The sequence below is a fragment of the Tetrao urogallus genome, assembly GCF_951394365.1.
Source record: "Tetrao urogallus genome assembly, chromosome: 1".
NCBI classification, from domain to species: domain Eukaryota; kingdom Metazoa; phylum Chordata; class Aves; order Galliformes; family Phasianidae; genus Tetrao; species Tetrao urogallus.
The window spans coordinates 129118711-129139975 of record NC_136813.1 but is presented as its reverse complement, the minus strand read 5'-3'; the positions used below and the strand labels follow the sequence as shown (position 1 = coordinate 129139975).

At 39.3% G+C, this 21265-nt stretch overlaps 1 protein-coding gene across 1 annotated transcript; it reads right to left on the bottom strand.

Annotated features, from left to right (window-relative positions):
• Positions 1 to 3184: 3184 nt before the first annotated feature.
• On the bottom strand, positions 3185 to 20822 carry RECQL (RecQ like helicase; the record flags this gene model as incomplete). The annotated part of the gene is made up of 14 exons (XM_079550785.1): positions 3185 to 3373; positions 3519 to 3648; positions 4307 to 4526; positions 6140 to 6231; positions 6610 to 6748; positions 8916 to 9033; positions 9119 to 9267; positions 10986 to 11067; positions 11595 to 11761; positions 13695 to 13893; positions 14854 to 14960; positions 16372 to 16551; positions 18601 to 18798; positions 20807 to 20822. 14 exons carry the CDS (start codon positions 20820 to 20822, stop codon positions 3185 to 3187), a joined length of 1986 nt encoding a protein of 661 aa, XP_079406911.1.
• Positions 20823 to 21265: the final 443 nt, after the last annotated feature.

Genomic DNA, 21265 nt, shown 5'->3' with positions numbered 1-21265 from the left:
GTGAAAGGCCAACTGCTGTAGGTTCCCTTAAATAAAGGTAAGAGGAGAATGGTCATTCGGTTCTAGGTTGAGTTCAGTCTCAAAGGAGTTGATGAAAGTAATATCCTGGTTATTGAATTTATCCAGCAGCAATTTGTAATCCTGATACTAGTGAGTTGATGTATGAGGACTGCTGTCAAAGTAAAGCTTTCTGTTGGCCTACAATGTCAGAGACAGATATTGGTGGTATGGCAGTGGAAGTTGAACCTTCCCCCCAATATTCTGTTACATTTTGTTCCAGTGTGACAGATGGAAGCATCTGACACGGAAGTGCATGTGAAGCCAAGCTGTGTCACTGAATTCCACCACATGGAAAAAAATGGTATCCACTGACATCTGTTGATGCTTGCTGAATGTTTACAGAGACCAAACAGGGCTGTGAGCATAGGGAGATAGTGGGTGGTGCATTTCAGCAATGGCAACAGCGGGTCACAGGGGCTGGTGCAGTTTTCACAAGCGTGGCATTGAGGTTCTTGTTCAGTGCTGGAGAAAAGGAATAGCTAATTGTGGGGACTGTGTTGGGAAAGTGTTTTGTAGGTGAGAATTTGCGCTATCAAACAGTGTTAGTGTGCTCTTTGTATCTATTGTGATTCTCTTTAAAATAAACACCAGGCATTACTTTTGGAGCACCCTACATTAGGTCAATGTACATTTATGTTCTAATTTCTGAGAATGGGGAAATCCAGAACCCTTAGTCAAGGAAAGGACTAAACTTCACTTGAAAAAAGCTGAGTGCTAAGGTCTATAACCTGGTGGGAGCATAACATTTACTTACTGCTCAGGTGCAGTCCACCAGGTGACTGAAAAACCCATTTTTAAGCAGGGGAGAAGAAAGAATAACCCAGGGAAATACCAACCTGTTAGCTTCACCTCTGTGCCAGGGAAGATCATGGAACAGATCCTCCTGGAGGCCATGCTAAGGCACGTGGAGGAGATGGAGATTATATAGGATAATCAGCATGGCTTCACTAAGGGTAGGTCCTGCCTGAGCACCCTTATGGCTTTTTCTGATGGCATAACTGAGTCAGTGGACAAGGAAAGAGCCAGTGGTGTCATCTGTCTGGACTGCAGTAAGGCCTTTGACAAGGTCCTCCAAAACATCCTTCTTTCCAACTTGGAAAGAATTTGACGGGTGAGGAACTGGTTCTGAGATTGTACCCAGAGAGTGGTGGTCAGTGGCTCAATGTCCAGATGGAGCTGGGTGACGAGTGGTGTCCTGCAGGGGTCTGTACTCAGGCTGGTTCTTTTTAACATCTCAGCGTCATCAGCAGGGGCATCAAGTGCATGCTCAGCAAGTTTGTAGATGACACCAAGCTGTGAGGACTGTTGACATGCCTGAGGGATGGGATGCCATTCTGAGAAACTCAAGCAGTGGGCCCAGGTGATCCTCATGAGGTTCAACAAATCCAATTACAAGCTGTTGCACCTGAGTTGTGGTAACCTCTGCCACCAGTACAGGTTGGGGGATGTGAGCATAGAGTTGAGGCTCTGGCAGATGCTGAGATGGGCATGAGCTAGCAATGTGCCCTCACAGTCCAGAAAGCCAACTGTATCCTGGGCTGCATCATAAGAATCATGTCCAGCAGGGTCAGGGAAGTGATTCTGCCCCCCTGCATTGGGGAGACCTCAGCTGGAATATTGTGTCTAGATGTGGAGTTCTCATTACAGAAGAAACATAGACCTGTAGGGTTTTGTCCAGGAAGGGGCCACAAAAATGATCCAAGGGATGGAATGCCTCCCCCGTGAGGTCAGGCAGAAAGAGATGGGGCTATTCAGCCTGGGGAAGAGAAGACTTGGGAGAGACTGATAGATACTGAAAGGCCTCTAAAGGGGGGTTATAAGAAAAAAAGGGACAGACTCTTTAGCAAGATCTGTTGGAATAGGACAAGGGGAAATGGTTTCAAACTAAAAGACAGGAGATTTACATTAAATGAAAGGAAGAAGCTTTTTGGTGTTTTTTCTTCTTTCCACCCCCCCCCCAACAGTAATAGTGGTGAAGGACTCAACAGGTTGTGGATGTCCTTGCCCTGGAGACATTTAAGGTCAGGCTGGAACAGACTCTGAGCAACTTGACTGAGGTGGAGCTGTCTCTGTTCATTGCAGGGGAGTACTTTACTACTTTAAAAAGGGTCCCTTTTTGAACTACTTTAAAAGGGTCCCTTCCTACTCAAACAGTTCTGGATTCTATGATTCTACTTCTCAGTCATTATCTCTAAGTGAATCTTCAGTAAGCTCTTAAAAACTTTGAAACAAAGCAGTAATCTTCCAGTAAATACAGGGTGCAGTTCTTTAACAGTAGCTGCAGAATAGAGAGGATCAGTACAATCCTTTGTGATACGACAGCTGGAGTTCTGGGTTCATTTTTAGACTTTCTTGTTAAAGAAACTGATGCAATATACTGAGTCCAGCAAAATGCTTCTAAACTTTCTTGTGGCTTGGAGATAATTGCATTTGTTCCACATTAAGAAAAGAAAAAGGCTGGATGGCATGGGAATGTTGTCATCTTGTCTTTAACTATCTCATGGTAGAGTACAGGAGCAATGAGGTCCAGCTTGAGCACAGTAAGAAGTAGGACATGAGGCAAGAGACAAGTCACAATAGGAAATAAAAGCTCTAAGAAATTTCCGTTCTTGTTTTTTATTTGTCGTTGTTATGAGCTGGTAAAACACCACAAGTGCTGAGAAGTGTTGTGATATCTCTGTCCTTGGGGAGCAACGAAACTCAGTGAGATGTAGCCCAGAGCACGCTGTTCTTAGAGAACTGAATTTGAGCAGTGAAGTTGCGTTGGACAAGCTGGAAGTCCCCTTCTAACACGTGTGATTCTGCAACATTTACTATAGTTGTTATTACAAGCTACATTTTCTGAAGAGTTAAGAAAGGCAACATGATCGATATTTATATAATATAGTTGTTGCTGTATTGTAAGATACACACCTGTTATTTGATATCAAGCATTCTTCTCTTGACCAGAAGATCTTTGCTAGATTTGAGGATTTTAAAGATACTTGGTTCCCTTTTTTTAACTTATTTTTTTTTAAAAATCATATACAAAACTCCGTTACTAAAATACAAAGTGAGCTTACATGCTGGACTGTCCATGAAGAGGTAAACATAATAATGAGATCCTAAATGCAGTCTGTGTTACTCAGTCAAGTTCTACAGGTTGGTCAGCTCCCCCTGCTTGAAGCTTAGGCTTCTTTGCTTTTAAGTTAGTTCCACAGTTGTGCCGCTTACGTTCTTGTGACTTCTTCACCGCTGAATCTTGGGTAGTCTTTGAAACAGTCTGAGCATTTTCACTGCTTCCTTCTGAATTTGAAGACTCGGATGGTTTGTTCTGTAAGTCATAAACAATTCTATTAAAATTCTAAGTTTTCTTCTTTTCTAGTGTTCTCATGCAAAAGAGATGATAGCTATCTTAAATAAATTGAACAGATGCCAACCTGTTAAAATAAGCTCTATGTAAATACAGATATAAATACCCGGTAAACGCTTTTCTTGCTGGCTGTCCCTTGTATTGTGATGATGTGTGCCTCATTTTTCAACAGACTTGCTTTTGGTCCTATCTTCAGGTAGGATATTGTAGCAAATGCCGTGAAGCTGAAGTCTTCCCTGAGTAAATTAAAATGGTCTCATTTGAGAAGGTTGGAGACAAAGTCAGCGTGCAGGGGAAAAACAGGACACATACAGTAATTGTTCTGATTGATGTTCGAGGTGGCAGCAACTTGATTCTGCTTCACTTAGCCAAGTAGATAGTCACTGCATCTGGTCAGTAGTTAACATAGTTTAGTTTGTGGACTTTTATACATATACAAACACCCCCCCCCCCCAACATAGAGCCATGTTAGAAAAGGAGCACTTTTTCACTATGCTTTCTTAAAATTTGAGTGCCGCTTCCCACATTAATCAGCCTGTCCTATCTTAAATTCTGTGTGGTAACCCAACTTACTTTGCTTCTCCATGGCATATAAATAAGACTCACTATAAATAGCAGACTTCTCCAACACAAAGCTTCCTGCAGATCTAAAGGTTCCACTTACAGAACTGCAGAAGCCCCCAGACTTTTTAAAAATTGAGAGTGGTTCAAATGTTCCTACAACTTGTTTTAACTTACTCAAATAGAAACATGGTAATCCCCTGTTTGTTTGCTAAATACATTAAATGATTCTGAAGGAGATGACAGAACATCCATTAATATTATATGGAAGCAACATGACAATAATTAAAAATGGCTATGAATTGTAAGAGAAGAAAGTAATAATCTTCCTACCTCAGATACTGCTGCAGCAGTAAATGGGCAATAATTCTCTCCAGTTCTTCTCGAGGGAGCTTTGGTGGAGTTACTTCAGCCACCCTGAGTTTTGATAAACCTTTTCCAGACCAAGCATCAATTAACTTCAGTGGAGTGAGCTTCTCACTCATGTTTTCTGCTTGCTCAAGTATCTTGATTAGATCCCTGCAGTATTCTGTGATATCCTTTTGCTCAAGTGCTACAAAAATCAATAGTATTTAAAATGCAAATCATTTATAGTTAGTTTCCATATGCAAAGTAGGTGCATATATAAGTACTTCTGTATGAAAAGATATATCTATAAATACATGAATCTATGTGCCATATAATGCCAATGCTTTCAGCGCTTTGTTTTGTTTTTTGAACTGTAACTTAAACTGATCTGTAACTTCTCCTCTGTCCATGTGGGACTTTTTCTACTCAAACTTACACTTACGTTTCTAGTTCACTATTAAAATTCTGATCCTGCAAATATTTTTAGGTGTTTGTATCACAAACCACATAAATTATTTCAAAGACTTATTTACAAGGCATAATATTTGTACAGTAGCTATTACATTGTTCTGCAACTGGATTCCTTTTCCTTACCTATAATGTTTATTATAGAAAGATTAGAGAGCAAAGAGCAACTGAGGAACATGCTCAAGGCATGTTTCTTTTCTCAAGGCACTTACAAAATAAGAGAAAAATATATTTAATTGTACAAATCAGCTTCATCATGTAAAATTTTTCAAGTACTCATCACTACAGTATGCAATGCTTCACAACAGATAGAAGACAGCGAGTTGGTATTTTCCACATTTTATACAAATTATCTAGCATTCAAAAAATTTTAAGGTGTTTTTGTGTGTCTCAGAGATCCCCAAGACTAATTATTTCTCAACATTCTTCTGAAAGATTTCTCAGCTTTATAGGGCATTTCCTATGTCTAAGATATGGATTCTACTTTGTAAGCATGACAAAAAATACTTTATACATTTGTAGAGACTCGCAGCTTTCTGGATGGGCACAAAAAGTGACAGTTAAAACAGCAACAATTACCACAACAGTGTATTTTAATCTAGCTACCCAACAGTGCTTAGGATGCTTGCTGGCAAAGCAATAAAAGAAATTAAGTACCAGAACTGCATTCTACTGAAGGCATCCTCTTTTACCACACTGCAGGACTTGTTCCAGCTCCTCTACTAACCTCCCTGTACGTCTGGCCCATATGGTCCCACTTATAAACCCAACTTCCCTCCAAAGGAAAAGCATACTCCAAACCAACACTGTGCTATTATGGCTGACGTTCAGGATTTTGCTACATTAGTGTGCTCAACTGTCATATGCACAGTGCTGATACAGGCAGGACTCATGAGCGCGCAGTACTGAAATCCCTAAAGATTTTACCAGACAAGTTGTAAAAGCACAAACTGTGCCTTCTCAGAGCCGAAGTGTGAACAGGTTGATGGGGAAGGAGCAGGAGAATTCCTGGAAATGCAGCTTTTGCACCCCTAAGAAAACCCTTAAACAAAACAGGACCCAAACCGATCTCCCCTAAGTCTCATATTCACTTCTGGAAGCAGATGAACTGCTAAGCCTGAAAGATATCTCAGGCAAAAAGCTGTACAAAGATGCATCCTGCTAAATACTCTGTAATTGGCAACAAAAAGTCAATGAAAACTGATCTCCATAACAGAAGTTGCAACTGGGTAACAGGCAATATATCAAGCATACTTTACAGAAGTTGCTCACAGTCACTCTAAACTAGATTATTTTTAAGCCAACCTTTTCCACGTGCTCTGTCTTTATTTGTAAAAGCAAATTACTTACAGTTTTCTCTACAGCAGTTATCACACATTCTGTTGCAACTTGCAGACTCCCATACTTCATCAAAATGACGGGCTATGAGCACCCGGCGGCACCTGAAAGAACAGAAGAGCAAAGAGGGGCTATAGAATACAAATTTATATGCAAGCATTACAAATCATGGAAGTAGTGAAAAGAAATTATCCTGGTAAGTTTTTATCTCTAAGCAAGCATAAAGAAGTGTCTCAGGAAAATCAAAAGATAAATACCACAACACAGTATTCTCTGTCAGTTACGCTAAGAGAAGTAATTAGCTTTCACTAATATAAAAAGTAGTCTGTAAACAGCATGGTTAAAGCAGAATAAGTATTATTTGCAATTCCAATAGAATGAAATACATCTTTTACTATAAGCTCATTCTTAGACTGAGTCTAAGAAAGGCTGCTCTGAATGCTATTTAAAAACAAAGCGATCAAGCAACTGAAGTAACTCACTTGCTCGTATTCTGGCAGTAAGACACCATATCATACAGCTTCTCTTGCCCCACATTTTCCATCACTACCATTGAGCTGATTCTGAATATATCTCCAAAACCATAATACAAGATGCAGTCAGCTTTTTGGTCATCCCTACCTGCAATACAGTAAGACAAACAAAAGATGTAGACTTTAAGCATAGTCCGGTACAAATTCTAATCACATTTTCTTTGGTTTCTGTAGTCTCATATAGAGTACACCACTGTAACAGACTACTAAGTGTAACATCAGCCAATAGAACACAACGTGATACAGACTAGAAACAAAATAGATCTAGAACAGTCTTTTACAGCTACACAAGCAAACTGAAAAATCTGTGGAAGGAAGGTTCTGACTCTTGAACTACTAAAAATAACACTGATGTGATACAGAAATTGAATGCAATCACCATTTTCTCACTCACCCTACATCTCTTGGAAAATCCTATCCAAATATATTCTGAAGCCTAATTCATACTCTATTAAAAGATACTGTGACCTTCAAATACCTTATTAGGTATTCATAATTAATTGATAATTACGATTAAACAAAATATTCCATTTAAAACCAACTGTGAGTTCTACAGCTGAACTCAGATAATCTTTCTGTTGGCCACTCCTCCTGATGATGCGATGGGTACTCTCCTACTGTTTGCAAGATCCAAAGAGCAGAAAGGGTCTAAAGAGCCTATACTTGATAAGAGTTTAACATAAAAAAAGAGAGGAACTACTTCACTTAGGCAGCCAACTGGGAGGAGAAAGGAAAGTTTCATAAACTAAGTGATATGTTGAGGCAAATGAGTAGCAGTACTTAAAGAATCCCCCTCATAAAAATCCCATTTAAATTAAGTAATGGAAAACATACAAAAGCCTACTGTAATCACCCGGAGCTGATAAAGACTGTGAAACAACTACTTAGCACCTGTAAGACCCCTGACTTTACAATATTTACAATTCACGTTAACTCCTGCACTATCTAGAATGAAACAGGTTCTAGTGTAAGCAGAGGTCGTTATTTAGCGTGATATGGAAAGACAGTCATCAGAAATAACTGATCAGAGTTTTGTACAATCTTCCTACTCTGAACTGGGACTCTAGAGATGGGTAATATGAAGACCTGAAAATTCTAATAATGGAAAATGAATTATTCAAGTAAAAATATGACATGGTATTCAAGACTACTGAGAAAATTATTTTGATTTTAGACTATCAGAGATTTCTGAAAATAAAAACATCCTTTTATTTAAATAGAAGTATTTTTTAGTACAATTAAATATTCTCAAGTCATTATAGCATTTATGTGAAGTATAAACTCATGGAGTGAAGCAGCTGACAGATGCATATATACTTAATTGAGTTTGAAATTTGAATCCAGAGAAAAACATTTCACTTTTGCTACATGGACAGTAACAGTGTATGAAGAAAAGTCCCAGAAGATATTTCTCCATAATGACTCCACAAACAAGTATGAACGCATAGCTTTATACTGTTTGGCTGATTCATGCAAACAGCTTTGCTCCACTAATAGCCAGGTTTAACTAGCTTTAGTTCAGCACAATAAGTACAGAGGCAGAACAAGAAGAACAAACTCCCGCAATTTTGACGGCTCTTATCTTTTAGGCCAGCATGTTCTACCATAGAGAGAGTTAAAATCTCAACCAACTGCCCTTTTGGGCCCTTAGAAAAAAATAAAAGCTTTCCTCCACATACACTGAAATCTGTTTTTGAAAAAGAACATAAAGCTAATAACTAAACAGGAAACAAACAAACCAAAAAGCATTTTTTTTAAAGCTCTTCCAGCTATTTAATCCTGCTGTACAATTTAGTGATTAATCCTTAAAATTCATTGCCCCAGGCCCCCTGTTCCACTTTTATTTCTGTGGCCAGCAAAATTCAGAGATCACACATCATCTAGAGATTCTGAGCAGATTACACATCCTAGTTGCTGTGCTAAGGAAAAAAAAAACTTCTGTGACAAGTCTGATCAATGTCATGTTGCTCTGGTAAGCCACAGATGCCAGAAAAATCAAGTAACTCAACAAAAATCTGCCTAAAGGGCTGGACACTCAGCTATTTTTGCTACTCCGCAAAAATACAAAAAGTACAGAGGTTTGACATCCAAGAATGTAGTTTGTATCTGCTCTACAACATCTTTATGGAAGGCAGAGTGGTGGAATGCTTTGGAATTAAAATCAAAGACAAAATACTGCATGTAGGTCTGAAATGAAAGCATAATTTTATTAGCCAAACAGATGTTAATGGATGCTTTGCTGTTTCCTACAATACCTGCACGCCCGCTCTCTTGGTAGTAATTCTCCATTGACTTGCTCATTGAATGATGAATTACAAACCTCACATCAGGTTTATCAATTCCCATGCCGAAAGCAACAGTTGCCACTACAACCTGAAATAAGGTTGAGAAACCATCAAGGTACCAAGTTACAATTTGTTTTAATGAGACAGAAATCTGTGAGAAATATCTGTTTAACCTGAATTTGATTTGCTGCCCATCCTTTATGAACTTTGGTCTTATATTTAGCATCCATGTTTGCATGGTAAGTTCCTGCCTTTATTCCTAGTTTCTGCAAACTGATGGTAACTTGTTCAGAGTCCTTCTGAGAAAAACAGTAAACAATTCCTGCATAAAAGAAAAAGATGCCTTATTATAATGCCATAAAAAACAAACACACCCTACGATCCCCAATGCTTAAGAAGAAAGAAATTGTGAAAGTTTTATTAATTTACAAATAACTAGTCAGTAAATAGTCTTTGTGCCTATTCAGTATGCAGTATTGGTAGCCACAAGAGGAATTTAAATAATCAATCTGAAAAAGACAGAATAGGTCAAAAGCAACACAGAAACTCTCCTACCAAGCTTCTTAAATTTAGGAAAAAAAATTGGCTTACCTACCTTTTGGGACTTTTTTCCTACTGTACAGAAAAACAGTTCAACTTACAGCTTTAGCTTGTAGGTTAAAGAGAAAAAATGGATTCCAATCTGCATAATCATGGCAGCGATTATGATCAAGGAAGACAATGCTTTTTAGTCCTCATATGAAGTAGTCCTTTACTAAAGGGGCCCATTAAGTCTCCTATGGCATCTGACATCTCATCTGAGATTTCAGATAAATCAACTTCTTGTCAATTCGGACTAAACCTAAGATGATAGACTAACTCATGCTGTTTTTCATCTTCTTAGTACAGTTCAGTATACAGAGAGCTGCCTGGTATACACAGGTGCAAAGTTATACATCAAGGCCAAGCAAAGACTGCTGCTCCAGAAAACTGGGATCTGTTGCTCTTGTAAATATATTACTTTTGATGTGCGCTATATATGTAGGGTGCTTCAAAAGTAATTTCTCCTACTTATTACCATGGAAACTACAACAGATACAAAGAGCACAATAACACTATTTGATAGGTTGAATTCTCCAATACAAAACACTATTTTTCAAAGCAGTCCTCACCATTAGCTGTGCATTTTCTCCAGTGTTGAACAAGAACCGGATGACGCACTCATAAAAATGTGCACGGTCATTCAGAACATGGTTTGTTCATGCCACTGTCACCACTGCTGAAACACACCACCTCCACTGTGCTCACATCCATTCTTTGGTCTCAATAAATGTTCAGCAAGCATTGATGAACGTCAACAGGTGCCATTTTTTTCCACATGGAAGAATTCAGTGCCACACCTCTGCTTTATACACACTTCCAAGTCAGACACCATTCTATCAGACTGCCCCGCTGCTGCCATCTGCTTTAGGGCAACAAAATGTGACAAGATACTGGTGGGAAAGTTCACCTTCAGCTGCCATACCAATGCCTCAGATGTCATGGGCCAACATAATAGAATAGGAGGCATTACTTTTGGAGCAGCCTTCATAATTTACTGAATGCACAAAGTCCAGCTTTTACAGTTCTGCTTTCATCACAACAAGTGCAATTCACCATTCATCCATCCATTCTGGGCACTGGGTAATACATGAATCTTATGATCAAACAAAAAAGAATTGTTAAATTGTTACTAAGTATATTAACACAGATAATACATGGGAAATATATGAATTAAAAGCACAGAGAAAACCTCTTTTCTGACTTGTTTTTACAGTCTTAAAAATTGCTGTTATTCTTACCTGCGTAAGCACTGTTCTACATACATCAACACTGTATCTTCTGAAGTATTAAAACAGACATTAATTGTAAGAAAAATTAAACACTATTGAATGGAATGAGTGATTACTCAAGGTACAGATCTTACTAAATTTGGAATTTCTCTGTAAGTTTAAGGATCACTTGAAACAATTCATGTAATGCTAAATGCTATTTATAATAGTACGGTTTTATATCGTTTACCTGAGAGCCCTTTGTATCTTCCATTAATGATCTTAACAATGTCCTCAATGAAATCTTCATTATTTGAAGGTTTATGCCGAACCTCAAAAACATAATACACACATGCCAGAGAGGTTGGCAAGCAAGCTGTTAAAACAATGCTTTTATCCTACTTCTCCAAGCACTGTAAATACAACTGTTCTGTCATTTAACCAAAACAGCTACACTCTCATTACTAAGAGTCAGATTACATCTGAAAAGCTCACAGGATGAAAAGGAAAACTAAGATGCCATGAAGAACAGTAAGTCACTGTCATACAGTGCAGCACAACACACTAATTCATGCCTTTTGTAATGATAGGACGTTTCCCAACAGATTGCAGCAGCCTGAAACTGCTCATCTACCCCTCCTCTGTATATGGTCCTATTTGCTAAGCCTTGCTCAGAAAGATCAGGGCAGCCCACGTTCCTATGCAAATGACAGCAGATCCAGATGAAGACATTAAAGAGCACTGCCACTCAGTTGCAGGCTAGATATTAATAATACACGTAACTGGCAATCTATCCCAAAATTCATCAGCTGTAACTTACAGAAGATAATATGGCTGTGATGCACTTAAGCAGACATACCTCATAGTAAAGATTAGGCCGGTTGAAAGACGCAGTAAAGGTAATGCATTTCCGAATGTGTAAAATATTCTGAGCATCCTTTAAAACATGATTTGTAGCAGTTGCAGTTAATCCAATCAAGGGAGCAAGGGGAAACTGTCTTTTCAAGATACCAAGGGATTTGTAGTCTGAGCAAGAATAAAAAAAGAATATTAAAATATTATTACACTGCATTAAACAACATACAGATTACTTCGCAGGTATTTTTAAAACCTGTTGGTTGGGTTTTGTTTTGTTTTTGTAAACTCAGCTTTGCTAATAAACAAGAAACGTGGAATTTGGATAAACAGAACAGAGTATACTAAGGAAAGATTCAAACTTCTTTATGAGCAATTAAAATGTATTTTATCAATTCCAAAGGCATTATCATCACCTAACTATCTTAACAGAACACGAGACTTTGCATCAGGCCTAGCCAGCATGGGTTCATGAAGGGCAGGTCCTGTTTGACCAACCTGATCTCCTTCTATGATCTAGTGACCCATCTGGTGGATGAAGGAAAGGCTGTTGATATGGTCTACCTAGACTTCAGCAAAGCCTTTGACACTGTCTCCCACAGCATTCTCCTGCAGAAGCTGGCAGTCAGAGGCTTGGATGGGTACACTCTTGGCTGGGTAAGGAGCTGGCTGGAGGGCCGGGCGCAGAGAGTGGTGGTGAATGGAGTCAAATCCAGCTGGCGACCGGTCTTGAGTGGTGTTCCGCAGGGGTCGGTGCTGGGGCCTGTCCTCTTCAATATCTTTATAGATGACCTCGATGAGGGCATCGAGTGCACCCTCAGTAAATTCGCAGATGACACCAAATTGGCTGGAAGCGTGGATCTGCCTGGGGGTAGCGACGCCCTACAGAGGGATCTGGACAGGCTGGAGAGCTGGGCTGGAGCCAATGGGATGAGTTTCAACAAGGCCAAATGCCGGGTCCTGCACTTCGGCCACAACAACCCCAGGCGACGCTACAGGCTTGGGGCGGTGTGGCTGGAGGACTGCGTAGAGGAAACGGACCTGGGGGTATTGATTGATGCTCGGCTGAACATGAGCCGACAGTGTGCCCAGGTGGCCAAGAAGGCCAATGGCATCCTGGCTTGCATCAGAAACAGTGTTGCAAGCAGGAGCAGAGAGGTGATTGTTCCCCTATATTCAGCACTCGTCAGGCCGCACCTCGAGTACTGTGTCCAGTTTTGGGCCCCTCACTGCAAGAAAGATATTGAGGCCCTGGAACGTGTTCAAAGAAGGGCAACGAAGCTGGTGAGGGGTCTGGAACACAGGCCATATGAGGAGAGGCTGAAGGAGCTGGGAATGTTCAGCCTGGAGAAGAGGAGGCTCAGGGGAGACCTTATTGCTCTCTATAACTTCCTGAAGGGAGGTTGTAGTGAGCTGGGGGTCGGCCTCTTCTCTCGTGTCATTAGTGATAGGACCAGGGGGAATGGTTTCAAGCTACGCCAGGGGAAATTCAGGCTGGACATGAGGAAGTATTACTTTTCAGAAAGGGTGGTCAGGCACTGGAATGGACTGCCCAGGGAGGTGGTGGAATCACCGACCCTGGGGGTGTTCAAGGAAAGACTGGATGTTGCGTTGAGGGACATGGTTTAGTAGGAGCTATTGGGAATAGGTGAACGGTTGGACTGGGTGATCTTTTAGGTCTTTTCCAACCTTAGTGATTCTATGATTCTATGATTCTATGATCCCAGAATGAAATCCTTTACCTCATCTAGAGTGCTAAAGACTGGTATACAAAATTGCACATTTTTCCTGTAGCAGAAGACTAGAGATGACTGCATGGGCTTTATTCAAGATGATATCCAAAAACAGTTTCAATAGCAGTTTTTTCAGAATACTAACACCAAAAAGGACATTGAAATAGCCCCAACTTGAATGAATCTAGCTACTGGACAAGGATAGAGTGGCTTATGAACAGAAGTTCTTGAGCTAACACACATTCCTGTCATACCTAACTATGGAATTATTTACTTAACATATGAAGAAAGCACTTAACTTTATTTCAGGCCTAACTTATTATTTATTGATGCCTGAACAACCCCGCAAATTGGATTTCTAAGGAGCATACCTGGCCTGAAGTCATGGCCCCACTGACTGCAACAGTGGACCTCATCTACAGCAATGCGAGCAAGACATCCTGCTTGATAAGCTTTCTCTAGCTTTGACATGAACATTTTGCTCTTTGCAATCTTCTCTGGGGTCACATACAGGAGCTTCAGTTGTGACTTTCTGTCTAGCATCTGCGTATGAACCCACTTCACATGTTCCTGTTCAAAACAAAAGGAGAAATCAGGCGTGGGGAAACTAGGACAACACACTGAAGTTGTTTACTACTGGATTCTTAAGAGGTTATTGACAATTTGCAGAAGGGTAACCAACAGAGAGATAAACTGTTACAGAGTATTTACCACTAGTGCAAGTCTTTGCAAAAGACCACTATATATATAAAACACTAATTTTAATACTTGGAAAATCTTTCACATAAGTCTGAAAAACAAAACTATTCAATTTTTGTTTTTGCTTCAGCATCTGTTGTCAGTATTTTCCCATTAAACTATAATGTATCAAGCAAGCCTGTGATACTACAAGGATAAAATAATTATTTATATGCAACAAGGACTCCCAGCTGTAAGCTGTATTACTGTATTTTCAATATGCTCCACCTGAAAGCTGGCTGCAAGTCCGGCAAGTAGCATCAGGCCACTAAACCATCAAATTCATTGTCATGTGCAATTTTATGACCATGGCCTCCTGGTAGTCAGGAAAAAAAAAATCACTGCAAAAAGTAATTGACTAATAACACACTGTGAAATAAAATACTTCTTGCCCTCGGTATTAAACATTTACCATCTCAAGGGAAGACAAAATGCTGCATGTAAAAGCTTGCACTGCTCAAGAAGTCACTAGCAGACAAAATCACCTCCTCCAATCTTCTTTCATGTCCAGAAATGCAGTAGAGACAGAAAATAAACACCAGCCAAAGGTCTGCACATCCTTTAAATAACCCCACATAATCTACCTATTCCATGAAAGCTGTTAGTCTAAATGTGCCGTTGTTATTAAAACAAGAATGCTATAAATTCATTCATGTTACCCATACCACAGCACACAGCTAGCAAGATTCTGTTGATAGCACTGGCTGCTAAAACTGTGCCATTCAGTGTTCGTAAATAACAAACAGAGGCAAGATGCGAGCTTGGGCATAAAATCTTAACAGATAAACATACCTTACTGCTTGAAGCATTTAATAAAGTTGCAGAAATGCCAAGCTGTTCCAAAACCATGAGCTGATCTTCCATAAGTGATATCAAAGGACATATCACAAGTGTAAAACCTGTAATAATAAATTATCTGTGACATCTGAACCATAAAGTTTGCATGCTGTCACTTCTAACACTTTTTTTTTTAATTTTAAATAATGCATCAATCCTGTCCTGTTAGAACTGCCTAATAGGAGCTTAAACTTTATATAGCTAGTAGCTGATTCCTCTCCTAGATAGCTGATAAGTGCATGGTCACACATGTCAGGGACATTTGATCAACTGACTATGACATGCACCTTCTCTTAAAATCTAGAGCTAAGATGCAAAAAGCAGAGTATAAGGACTAACATACAAAACAAAGCAAGTTAAATTCACAGCTGTGTCATGAGGTGACGTGTAATTAAGCAATGCTAGATAGTGATAGGCTTGATCTTTGTAAATAAAGAAACTTCCACACAGTCAGAAGGGTTATTTTTTCCAAAAGAAGTTTAAAAACTACAGCTGGATACTTGTTTTCTGTTTTTTTTTTGTTTGTTTGTTTGTTTTATATATGCACAAAGCCTCTCTCAAATAATCTGGAGCTAAAATACAGAAAAATAACATTTATCGATATTTGAATAATTTATAATCACAGAATCACAGAATTGTAGGGGTCGGAAGAGACCTCCATAGATCATCGAGTCCAACCCCCTGCCAAAGCAGGTTCCCTACACCAGGTCGCACAGGTAGGCATCCAGGCAGGTCTTGAACATCTCCAGAGAAGGAGACTCCACCACCTCCCTGGGCAGCCTGTTCCAGTGCTCCGTCACCCTCACTGTAAAGAAGTTCTTGCGCATATTTGTGTGGAACTTCCTATGTTGCAGTTTCCCGCCATTTCCCCTTGTCCTGTCTGCACTCACCACTGAAGTAATGATAATACAGAGTAATCTGTATATTAAATTAAAAGCTTAAGAAAAGAATATAGTGACAAACATTAAAAAACTTCTTCCGGTGTTTAAAAATATGAAGTAATGACAGGAATGTATGCAAATGATTTGACTCACATCTAAAAGGCTCATCTATTTTAAGGCTGCTCCTTAAAAAAAAAAAAAAAAAGAAAAAAGAGCAACGCAAATATTTCCAGTAAATCTCTCTTATTTTTGCTCTTTTTTCTCTTGCTTAATGTCAGGTATCAGGGCAGGTTCAGGTTGGATGTTAGGAAAAAATTTCTTCTCAGAAAGAGTGGTGATGCATTGGCACAGGCTGCACAAGGAGGTGGAGTCACCATCCCTGGAAGCGTTCAAGAGCCGTGTTGACGCGGCACTGAGGGACATGGTCAGTGGGTTGGTGGGGATGGGCTGATGACTGGATGATCTTTGCAGTCTTTTCCAACATTCATGATTCTATGATCAGACACCAATGCAACATGCATTCTCCAAAGAACTTCGTAAGGGGGAAGCTAAATTCAGTTGTTTATAAATGGCCCCTCCTCCTCATACGTACCATCAGAACAGACAGCAGGCAACTGATAACAGAGGCTCTTCCCACCACCTGTAGGCATGACAAGAAATACATCCTTTCCTGCCATTGTAGCATTTACTGTTTCAAGTTGCAAGGATCTAAACTTCTGGAGTTTAAACTTGTTTTGCAGTGCAGTTTTTATCTTCTCATACCATGGAAAATCTGTAAAGGACAAAAAATGTACTTTTACCCATTTTCCTAAAATACAAGGGTAACTTACATATACAGTAACTAGAGTAGAAAGTGACACACCTTTTGATGCAAGAGTTTTCAAAGACTCAATAAGGGTACAAAAACCAAGTCTGTATAAACTAATTTCTAGTTGGTGTACCTTTGAAAACCCTATGTAAATGCAAACTGATCCACCTCCAGACTAAGGGCTTTCATTTACATATTAATACTAAAAACTCACGAACAGATGAAGCACTTTAAAATGCTAATGATTAAGTCAATTGGTTACTACAAAATTAAAGGGAAACAAGAAGCCCATCCTGAAAATAAACAAAAGCAGACATGGAGTCCTACAATAGCCTTACTACACGGTTGCCCAAATGCCTCCTTCATACAAATGCAGTCATTGCAAGTAAGATAATAAAGGTAGGTTTATCATTTGTTCCATATATTCCAGAGATAATAAGCTCTGGGACTTGAGGTAGCATTGCTTCCTTAATTTACAGAGATCACAGCCAAGTCCCAGGGCTCTATGAGAAAAAGGAAAGCCTCCCGTTGATTTCAATAGGCTCTATACTGAGAACAAATTCTGCTATACAGTACATACAAACACAGCACTTGATTGAAAAAAATGTTAAGTTTTAAAGCACAGGAGAATAGACCCTCAAAATATATCATTTTGTTCAATAGCACTGATCTGAAATTGCACATTATCAGTAATAAAAGTAAAGTTAAAGAGGAGGAAAATGATAGTGAAAAGATTTAATTGAATTTGCTAGTCATAACATGGTCTAAACCAACCAGCCATCCAGATCTTCAATTCATGTTCACTTGAAAAACAGCACTTCCAAAAGAACAGCAGCCCTCACACCACTATGGGACATTTGTAACTTGAACTAAGTCTACAGTACTAACATTTTCTACAATATATATTTTTTTAAGTCAGCATCTATCAAATTTGCATCATTAGGCAAGACAGTGGGGGTATAAAACCGACACTAAAACCACTGGTGTCCTACCCATTCAAGCAAAAAGAAACAGAGACAGTAAGAAGCAACTTTAAGAATGCAAGATTGTTATCAATAAAACCTGAAAACATCCAGAGTAATTATTTCCTGTTTATTTTTTATCAAAAAACAAGCACTGCAACGTATCCAGGTTTACTCTTGGATTATTATTGCAAATACAATTAAGCTGTGACTTTGCATCAAGGAAAGAATAAGAGCAGTTGCTGTGGTTTAACCCAACAGACAGCTCAGCACCACACAGTTGCTCACTCACTTCCTTATCACAGTAGGATGGGGGAGAGGATTGGGGAAAAAAGCAAAGTAGAACTTGTGGGTTGAGATAAAAACTATTTACTAAGAAGAAAAGCAATAGAAAAGGAGAATTATAATAGAAATGATAACAATGTAATACATATTTACAAAACAAGTGATTTACAAAACAATTGCTCGCCATCTGCCGACAGCTGTGCAGCCAGCCCCCTGAACAGTAGCATCCCTCACCCCAGCCAACTCCCCTCAGTTCTATAATTTCCTCACATGATGTCACATGGTATGAAATATCCCTTTGGTCAGCTGCCCCGATTCTGTCCCCTCCCCGCTTCTTGTGCAGCTTCAGCACCCTTTCCTAGCAGGACAATATAAGAAATTGAAACCCTCTTGGCTGTTTATAGCACTGTTCAGCAACAACTAAACACTGGTGAGTTATCAATATTGTTTTTCTTTCGAAGACAAACAATGGCATCCTACCAGACAGGGAAAAAAAAAAAAAAAAACCAAAACAACTCTGCCCCAGCTGAAACCAGGACAATAGTTATTAAAGGCCATTCTTCTACACTAGAAGAACTCAGCCTAGAAGAACTCAGATTAGTATTAAACGCCCAGTAAAGTAAGCACAAAATTATCCTGTGTAAGATGGTAGGCCACCCAGACAAACAAAATAGAATGGAACAGTATCACTATCCAAACAGAGCTCTGTACAACACATTTTACCCCTACTAAATTAAATGGCTTCTACGTTAGAATATTTGCAAACCTGTTTTGTTCCACGCCTCAACTGAGGTTTCAGTCTCTTTACTTCCCCCCGCTGCTGACTCTCCCGAGGACTGCTTTATCAGCTTTTTTAATGTCATCTTCTTTTGAATGAGTTCTTGCTGTTTATCCAGCAGCTCCTGAATCTGCATCTCCACTGCCTGCAGCTCATTTTCAATGGAAAGCAATTCATCCTCTAGCACTGATGACAAAAACAAGGCAGAGGCAAAAATATTAATACAAATAACGTATTTCACATGTTGATTGAGAACAATCAAAATTAAACACAAACCAAGAGCATCTAGAGAAAAAGACAGCGCGCTAAACCCACTGGTAAGATTACAACATCTTAATTTTTGTATGTACCATGTAAAAATTTTTCACAATGCTTAACGAGGTATTTCATATACTAGCAAGCTGTATGAAAGCACTTATGTACTCTACATTGTCACCTCTGATACAGTGTATGAGATATGAAACACTAGCACTGGCTACACTGATTAATAGAGAAAAAGTACATCACAATCTTATTTCTCAGAAGTGGAGTTTCTCTAGAGAAGTACTTGCCATCGTTTTCTTTTCTGCAGATACAGGTTGGGAAATGAAAAGCAAATTGCATCTGCCTGATAATAAAGCTGAAAGAGTTACAATGAACACAGAAGTACTCCAGCTCGTTTCAGTGTGAGCTCAGTGTTAAAACATTTTTAGTAGACTGCATTTACACATAAGAATCAACTTTAACCTCACAAAGCAAAAGTCTTCTGAAGATGGAAATAGAGACATTAGCAGGAATGTTTCATGCTATGTTTTATGCACTCACATCTTATCTTTTGTGCAGATCCAGAGCATTTGCTAAATGTCAAGGTTTGAACATGGAGGACAAAAGCTTTCTGTGAACACAAGCCATTCTTCAAATCTGAAAGAGCTGAAGCAAACAATCCCCAATGCCTGACTCAGATAAGTGAAACTTCGGCAGGAATTTGTCTCTATACATCCTTACGTGCCTCTATGTGAATTATAGCTTGTATTAGGAATGGTGCAGCGAGCAGGACTAGGGAAGTAATCCTGCCCCTGTGCTTGGCACTGGTGAGGCCACACTTTGAGTACTGTGTTCAGTTTGTGCACCTCAATACAGAAAGGACATTGAGGTGCTGGAACAGGTTCAAAGAAGGGCAACAAGGCTTGTGAAGGGGCAGCCGAACAAACTGGGGTCGTTTAGTCTGAGGAAAGGGAGGTTGAGAGGAGACTTGCTGCTCTCTTCCAATATCAGCAAGAGCAGGGTTGGTCTCTTCTCACCGGTGACAGGACGAGGGGAAATGGCCTCAAGTTGTGCCAGGGTAAGTTTAGGTTGTATATCAGGAAAAACTTCTTTACAGAAAGGGTTGTGAAGGTTGTGTTGGAATAGGCTCCCCAGGGAGGTGGCTAAATCAGCATCCATGGATGTGTTTAAAAACAGTTTGGATGTGGTGCTCGGGGACGTGATTTAGCAGAAGGCTGGGTAGTATGGGTAAGTTGTGGTTGGACTCGATGATTTTCAAGGTCTTTTCCAGCCTGAGCAATTATATGATTCTATGGGCTGTGCTCTAGAACTCAACCCCATAAAATGAAAAAGTAATAACACAGTATGTCAATCATGTACCATCATTTTCAAACCAGGCTAGAAAAGCATAAAAAATATTTTTTCTTTTTCCTCCAAAACACTAGGCTTGGTCCAAACATAGCAGACAAGATGAACTGCTTACAGGAAGAAAAATGTTTCACATGCAAAAAGCTTTACAAATGGCACAAAATCAGGATATTTGTCTTCCAAAAAGTCCACTGTTACTCAGCAGGAAAGAGCTGAAAGTGTTTTATAATACGAAGCATATTTTCAATACACTTAAAGCTAAGTACTTCCCTTGGAAAATCAACTTCAATTTTAGTTTTTATTCCAAGAAACAAAAACATTATGCAGTTTAAAAGCAAGAAACCAACAAAAAACACAAACATGGCAGGGTGGTTGGACCAGATCATCTTGAAAGGTCCCTTCCCAAACTATTCTATTACTCTATGAAGACATCTTTCTCTTCGAATCTGAAGTATAACAACATAGATCTGATACTCTTTTCTGCATACATCAAATTCCTATAAATAACAATCAATAAATCAGGTGATCATGTCTGTTAACCAAAAGACAGCAAAATGAACACAGAGTGCTAATTTTGGATTACCTTCCACAGCTGTCATCTCTAGAGAATACAGAGGGCTATCCTCAGGAGAATTTACTTAACCAAGTAACTGTCACTAAGAATAAAACAAAGAAGAACAGTTTCATTAGTAATCCTTCTAAAGTTAGAGCATATTTACTGCAAGCAATTTGTCAGTATATGAGGTGCTAATAGAACAGGTTAAGCACTGGTACATTTGACCCAACTATAATAAATAAACCAAACTATACGACAACACACTTTTTCCCCTGCTGCTAAAGGTGCAGGGGACTTCACACAGATGTGAAGTTATAAACAGCTCTTAAGGTTACACAGAGCCTTAAGCTATAAAGATCCTCCAAATGGAATTGAGAGACTTTTGACCAAGACTAAAATTTTATGGAAGTCTTCCTCATCCCTTTAACAAATGCATGGTGTAATTTAGACAGGTCATTCACCCACATTAGAACTACCTTTTTTTCA